At 32.8% G+C, this 8088-nt stretch overlaps 1 protein-coding gene across 1 annotated transcript; it reads left to right on the top strand.

Moving 5' to 3' along the window:
- Nucleotides 1-576: 576 nt before the first annotated feature.
- LOC106471631 (2,4-dienoyl-CoA reductase, mitochondrial-like) lies at nucleotides 577-4630 on the top strand (the record flags this gene model as incomplete). Its single annotated transcript, XM_013932243.2, has 2 exons — nucleotides 577-770; nucleotides 4472-4630. Coding segments are annotated over 2 exons (317 nt in total), but the record flags the coding sequence as incomplete, so codon positions are not given.
- Between the last annotated feature and the right edge of the window lie 3458 nt (nucleotides 4631-8088).

Genomic DNA, 8088 nt, shown 5'->3' with positions numbered 1-8088 from the left:
AAATAACTACAAGAATGTCATTCTGGTTCACTCCAGCCCCACTAAACTACCATAGTTCAGCCATTAGGAAAATAACTACAAGAATGTCATTCTGGTTCACTCCAGCCCCACTAAACTACCATAGTTCAGCCATTAGGAAAATAACTACAAGAATGTCATTCTGGTTCACTCCAGCCCCACTAAACTACCATAGTTCAGCCCTTAGGAAAATAACTACAAGAATGTCATTCTGGTTCACTCCAGCCCCACTAAACTATCGTAGTTCAGCCATGAGGAAAATTGTTTTCATAAACACAAGTACTTAACTGTAATTTATTTAAGCTGGAATCATGAAAAGAACTCAAAAAGTGGTACTTAATCATTATACAAAATGTTTATCACTGTTAGTAGTAGTAAATGTGGGTTTTATCTGACTTGACAACTTCTACAGAGTTCTGTAATAACTTAAATAAGCTATAAAACATTCATATATTTATATGTTAAATGAGTTAAAATTCAGGTTTATGTTTTAATGTCTTTTGAGTGAAGCTAGCCATAGTACACTTTGGTTATACAAGTGTAAGTTTGTGTCATTAGAAAAAGTCTTTTTTTTTTTCTCTCTACAATGTATATTGTTTGTGAAGGGAGCATTTAGTCGTCTGGATCCATCTGGAAATTTCAAGAAGGAAGCTGTTTCTCAAATTCCAGCTGGCAGGTTAGGAGAAATTCAAGAGTTAGCAAATTTAGCAGCTTACCTTGTAAGTGATTACTCCAGCTGGATTACTGGAGAGGTAAGGCAGACTTTTATTTTTGTCATGACTTAGATTTGGTTTATTCTATTCAAATTAGTTAAATAATAAGATAAATGTATTTAAATTCATTAGATAATTTTGGTTTTCAGGTGATAACTATTTTAGGCTAAACTTGTATTTGATAAACTGGAATCACATTTTAGGAAAAATATCCAACCAGTAAAATGCTGGAACCTTTATCATATTTATGTGGGGCAAGCTGTAAATGGTGGTGGAACCAAAAGAGTGATGTATAAAGGGAGTTGAGTGATGTCATGAAGGTCACCTGGGTCTCCAGGAAGTGTTTTAAACATTTTTCTATTTACTCTTGAATATCTCATTTCCAGAATGGCTGGAAATGAGCCAAAAGGCATTATAAGGTGTTAGAGATGTTTTGTTTCTATGCATTGTGTAGCATCTACAATCTTACTTTTTCTTAGCCATTATACTTCTCAAAGAAACAGTCTTTGTCTAAGCCTTCCCTTACTTGATCACTTCGAAACACAGCCACATACCTCTCTAACCTTACTTCTTTCTCCTTAAACACACATACATCTTAGCCCTTACTTGATCACTTTAAAACACAGCCACATACCTGTCTAACCTTACTTCTTCCTCCTTAAACACACATACATCTTAGCCCTTACTTGATCCCTTAGAAACATACCCACATACTTCTCTAACCTTACTTCTTCTTCCTTAAACACACATACATCTTAAGGTATGTGGGTGTGTTTCGAAGTGATCAAGTAAGGGCTAAGATGTATGTGTGTTTAAGGAGAAAGAAGTAAGGTTAGAGAGGTATGTGGCTGTGTTTCTAAGGGATCAAGTAAGGGCTAAGATGTATGTGTGTTTAAGGAAGAAGAAGTAAGGTTAGAGAAGTATGTGGGTGTGTTTCTAAGAGATCAAGTAAGGGCTAAGATGTATGTGAGTTAAAAGAGGAAGAAGTGAGGTTAGAGAAGTATGTGAGTGTGTTTCTAAGGGATCAAGTAAGGGCTAAGATGTATGTGAGTTTAAGGAAGAAGTAAGGTTAGAGAGGTTTGTGGGTGTGATTCTAAGGGATCAAGTAAGGGCGAAGTAAGGTTAGAGAAGTATGTGGGTGTGTTTCTAAGGGATCAAGTAAGGGCTAAGATGTATGTGTGTTTAAGGAGGAAGAAGTAAGGTTAGAGTTCCTCCTTAAACACACATACATCTTAGAGAGAGGCATGTGGCTGTGTTTCGAAGGGATCAAGTAAAGGCTAAGATGTATGTGAGTTTAAGGAGGAAGAATGAAGGTTAGAGAGGTATGTGGCTGTGTTTTGAAGGGATCAAGTAAGGGCTAAGATGTATGTGTGTTTAAGGAAGAAGAAGTAAGGTTAGAGAAGTATGTGGGTGTCTTTCTAAGGGATCAAGTAAGGGCTAAGATGTATATGTATTTAAGGAAGAAGAAGTAAGGTTAGAGAAGTATGTGAGTGTGTTTCTAAGGGATCAAGTAACGGATCCTTACTTCTCTCCTTAAACTCACATACACCTTAGTCCTTACTTGATCACTTTAAAACATACCCACATACTTCTCTAACCTTACTTCTTCTTCCTTAAACACACATACATCTTAGTCCTTACTTGATCACTTTAAAACATACCCACATACTTCTCTAACCTTACTTCTTCTTCCTTAAACACACATACATCTTAGCCCTTACTTGATCCCTTCGAAACACACCCTCATACCTCTCTATCCTTACTTCTTCTTCCTTAAACACACATACATCTTAACCCTTACTTGATCCCTTAGAAACACACCTACATACCTCTCTATCCTTACATCTTCTTCCTTAAACACACATACATCTTAGCCCTTACTTGATCACTTTAAAACATACCCACATACCTCTCTAACCTTACTTCTTCTTCCTTAAACACACATACATCTTAGCCCTTACTTGATCCCTTTGAAACACATTCACATACCTCTCTAATCTTAATTCTTCCTTCTTAAACATGTGTACATTTTAGCCCTCACTTGTATCTCCAAAAACACACAGACACTTTCTTAACCTTACTTATTCCTACAGTGCAACGTTATTTGCTTTCTAGTCTTTGTTTGCCATTTTTGAACATAGCTAAAGTAAATACTTTTTATCCTTAAATACTTATTCTTGCCATTAATATTAGTCAGTATTTTATTGTGCTAATATGAATTTGAGACAACTGGCAGTAATTGCCATTGTAATTAATGAATTGAATTTTATATACATTATATTCCTGTAAACTTAATATTTGTAATTTGTCAAGGATCTCTCAACTTTTAGTTTTAGTTTAGTGCCTATGTATACTATATGATGACAGGAAGTTGTCAGATATTTGGTGTAAATTGGTTCCTTGTTATAAAACAATGCATCAAAACACAGATTTTTAAGTTTTTCTTTATAATGTAATTTATTTTCAGTAAAATAGTCTTAACTTAGATTTTAGGCTATCTAAAATATTTTTTGTTTCATTAGATTTATATGATTTCCCATCTCTGTCTGTAGAAGCAATCTGACAAATAGTTGGTCGTTTATTCATATTTATTGCTTACGTTTTACTCGTATACTTCAAAAGTGATATAACGCTGTGTGTGTTTAGCTTATTCTTGAACCTTTAACATCAGATATCGCAACATCCTAAAAATACTCAATTTAGTTACATTAGTTTTGGAACCAGTCTTTTCATTCCAGTGTTATTTAGTAAGCTTTGTAAAACATCAAAGTTGGGATTTATAAAAAGCAACTGACACATGAAATTACTGATCACATTTAAAAATAATGATCAAACTTTTAAGAAGGTAACTTTTTTTAGAAGACTTGGTTCTGAAATGTAATCTGGCACCATTTGAGCAATTATTCAGAACATTTGATGTACAGCACCTGAATATTTTAAGTATTAAATTGTATTTTAATTACCATAACATTTTATGTGTGTGTGTGTGCGTATAAGACATATCTCAGTGTTATTCTCAACACTGACCTAATTTTATTAAAGGTTGCTGACCTGAAAATTATCTGTCTTCTTTCTTTTGATGCTATGAAAACCAAAATTAGGACATTCATATGTCTAATGTAACCTCTTAGACCTAAAACAAGCCTCTCACAGTGCCAGCTTTAGTCAAAGATACTGCCATTAGTATAAATATCAAATTAACTATAAACCTATATATATATATATAAAATAGAAAATTATTTAATTTGTTCTGTTGTTAAATGTGAAATTATGCACTAATTACTATTCAAGGTAGAGAATGTTTAAACAGGATTTGTTAGAAAAATTATCAAACAGATTTTATTTTTGTCATAAGATGCCCATGCTAAAGTGTCAGTTTATACAATAGAACCTCGATTAACAAGCACCACACCATTAAGGGCAGACCTTTTCAGTCACTTTCATGTTTCTACTATTTGTAACCAAAATCAAGGTGAAGGAATGAATAATACATTATTTTATAGAATACTATGACATAGTATATTTTCCCATAATTTTGAAATTAGACATTATTCATGGTTATTTACATTGTGGTATTTTAAGAACTCAGTCAGAATTCAGATATTTCAATCAATTTATTGCTCAACTGTTATTGTTTTTTCAGGTTCCCCACTACAGTGTAATATACCTATGTAGTTTAGGTCTAATTGTCCCAGAACAGTAAACAGATTCTATTAAAACATTGTGTTCTAATTCCGCAGGTGATAAGACTAGATGGTGGCGAGCTTCCTTTTCTGGCGGGAGAATTTAATAAGCTTCTTAGTGTGACTCGTGAACAGTGGGACCAAATGGAAAAGTTGATTCGAACAGTTAAGGGATCATGAAAAAATATGATGTAAATCTTTATATGATATGATATTGTAATACAGTATCAAAAAATGTGCATTATATAATGATAAATTTTATTTTGAATGTCAAATGAATTGCCAAATCATGCTATAAATATTAGTTATTGAAATCAAAATGCCCGTGTTGTATATATATAAAAAGTAATTATTTTTGTAAAACGAATTTGCCCATTAAATTAATTGTAATGGATATGGTATGAGATATTAATGTTGATATTAAACATATCTTTCAACAGTTGGGCTGAGAATCGAGGTTTCCAGTTTCTTTATGCATGAATTTGGTTCATTCCATTAAGAGAAGTTCCTTTATAACCTAGTTAGAAATAATGGCCAGTATTAGACAATTTGCTTATCAAAGTATTTTATAAGTTGTTACTCAAACTAAAGAATATGATGTATGAATATCTGCATGTTTAAAAAAGTCTATAAAATATAGAACTAACTTCACTGTTGTTTCTAGATAATTCATATTTTACAGGCCTATGTTATGAAAACTTAATCACTGCTTGTGCTGTTATTGTTATTTTTTCATTTAACATGAAAAATTTTAATGTTTGAAGTAGATGTAAAATCTTAGTTCATTAGTAGTATCAGAGTGTGTGAATGGTATGGGATTCCTCTATTAACAAAACAATAAAAACTTTTGAAAATAACGTGAAAAGCAACAACAAAAAATACATTATGATCTTTCACATAAGGACAAAGGTTTCTCCCATCCAAGCCACAATTTCTGTTTACAACAAAATATTAACTTTAAACAAATTCATACTAATGCCATCTGTGAGCCGCTGGTTAATAACTCAACAATGTAAACATGTACATTGAGCTCTCTCCTAAAATAGATCCTACTTCTGATTCCACTAGCATAGCACTTCTCCATCTGATCGACACAAATCCAAGAACACTTCCAATGTTGTCAATCTGTCCTCTAAAACACTAACTGGAACTCAACACAAACTTCTTAGCAAAGGTTTTAATTTTTCTATTTCTTCTAAAAATATAGATAGTTTGAAGTAATTTCCACCTCCAAGAATTTGCACGCAGATTAAAACTTTGAGAATTTTTTCACAATAAAATCACTGAAAGAAATAATTTTGACTCAGAGTTTAAAGAAAAATCCTTCTGATCACCCCCAACTAACAGGGAATCACACCTAGAAAGTTTTATTACTGCAACTGAAAGTGAAGTAATTCAAGCTATTAACTCTGACTCAAAAGTACGAAACAATCTCTCCCATAGTGAACATACTGCTCTAATTTCACTGAAACACGAAAATGAAATTATTATTAAACCAGCTGATAAGAGCAGTGCCATTGTCATTCAAGATAAAATCGACTATATCAACAAAACTTACAAACAACTTAATGACACAAACCACTATAAAAAGGTAGATCTGAACCCCCACACCGCAATGTGTTAAAATTATCGAATATATGCTATGTAGTTTACAGAAAAGCCAACACATCGGTCATGAGACATTACAGTTCCTTTCACCTAAACATCCAGTTCCAGGTCATTTTTACATGTTACCAAAAATACACAAACCCAATAATCCTATTATTTCTAATTGCGATATGCCTACTGAAAACTTACCTGCTTATGTTGATCACCACAAAGGCTACCCCCCTCCCACATTTGACGTCATACATTAAAGATATCCCCCCACGTTTGACATCGTACATTAAAGACACAACACATTTTCTAACATTAACAGCAACGGAAAACTTCCTCCAAACACTATTCTCTGTACTATGGATGTTTCTTCTCTATACACAAACATTCCCCACAATGAAGGCCTAAAAGCCCTAAAATATTCTCTGCAAAACCTAGACAAACCCAACACTCAAATTATTACAGCTGAACTAGTACTTACACTTAACAGCTATGAATTTAATAATGAATTCTATATTCAAACAAAAGGCACAGCTATGGGCAACTAGATGGCACCAAACTATGCCAACATTTTTATGGGAGACTTATAGACAAAACTTTTGGAAATGTTACATTAATGACCTTTTTTTTCATTTGACTAGGAGACGAAGATTCATCACTCTCCTTTGATAGACATCCTAACACCTTCCACAGTTCTATTAAATTTACTTTAGACTACTCCACTGCCCAAATAAGTTTTTTGGATGTAAACCTAACATTAAAAGATGGTGTTCTATCGATTTTTACCAAAAACCAACGGATAAACCACAATGCTTATATAATCAAAGTTGTCACCTCAACACACCAAACGCAATATCACATTCAATCAAGCATTTAAATTAAAGAAGATATGCTCTGATAGTAAGAAGTATGACCATTATGATTATGACTGAAAGAGGTTATAAACAAAACACTATCACCCAACAAGTTGAAAAAGCTTACAATATACCACGTACATCTGCCTTGAAACAATTACATAAAACCAATTCTTCTCGTGTACTAAAGAAACAGTTTTACCTTCTTCAACTTAATAATTGATTAAAATCTATTTTTATGGAAGTTTCTGTCGTTTCTTTCAGAAAGAATAAAACTTTGCATTCACACTTAGTTTACACTAAAGTAAACTTTAAGCCAACACCAGATGGAAGTCAACCTTGCAATAGCAAGCAATGTTAAACCTTTAAGTTCATGTAGGAAACGGCCAAATTTTCCAATAAAGACAACCAAAAGCAGTTTAAAATCACTAATTCCATAGCCTGCTCTACAAAAAATTTTATTTATTTAATCCAATGTCGAAAATGCAATTTCCAATATGTAGGTCAAACCAAAACAACTATACGGGAACATTTTAATAACCACAAATCAACAATAAAAACAAACAAAGAACTTCCGGTCGGAAAACTTTAACATGCCTGGACACTCTCTTGAAGACATTAAATTTATGGGTATAAGAGAGAAACAGGGAAATTAAAGAAGCTTATTGGATAGCACTGTTAAATACTGTAACACCAAATGGTGTCAATCTCGATCCCGGTCGGGGTTGTTGACCTTCTCAAGTCTGAAAAAATTTTCAAAACTAAATTCATGATTAAACTTACTTTACATCATTAGTAGTATTCTTCCTTAAATTTCTATATATATATTGGTTGCATTTCCTATATGTTGAGCTACATTATTATTTTCTCTGTTTCCCACCACCTTTTGCTGTTTTTTTAATTTTATTTCTATTGTTTATTTTATTTTTGATTTTATCTTTATAGACATTAGTTAACAATTCTTCTATTGTCCCACATAAGTCTTTTATGAACTTTACATACCCCTTTGGCACAAAGGTTTGACACAAACAACTCTAGGTTATGATTGGTTAGATCTCAAGGCCAACTCGTATTGAACATCCGGTTTATGTGACATCTACATCCAAGCCTATATATTTCATCACACTCATTAAACATAACCCTTTGTTCTCCTGAAGAAGAATAGTCAACTATTTGAAAGCGCTCGAGTTTTGTGTCTCATTTTGAAAATATTACAACTTTTGT

Source organism: Limulus polyphemus, unplaced genomic scaffold, assembly GCF_000517525.1.
Source record: "Limulus polyphemus unplaced genomic scaffold, Limulus_polyphemus-2.1.2 Scaffold4746, whole genome shotgun sequence".
In the NCBI taxonomy this organism is placed as follows: domain Eukaryota; kingdom Metazoa; phylum Arthropoda; class Merostomata; order Xiphosura; family Limulidae; genus Limulus; species Limulus polyphemus.
The sequence above is the reverse complement of the archived record's forward strand: the minus strand, read 5'-3'. Positions and strand labels throughout refer to the sequence as shown.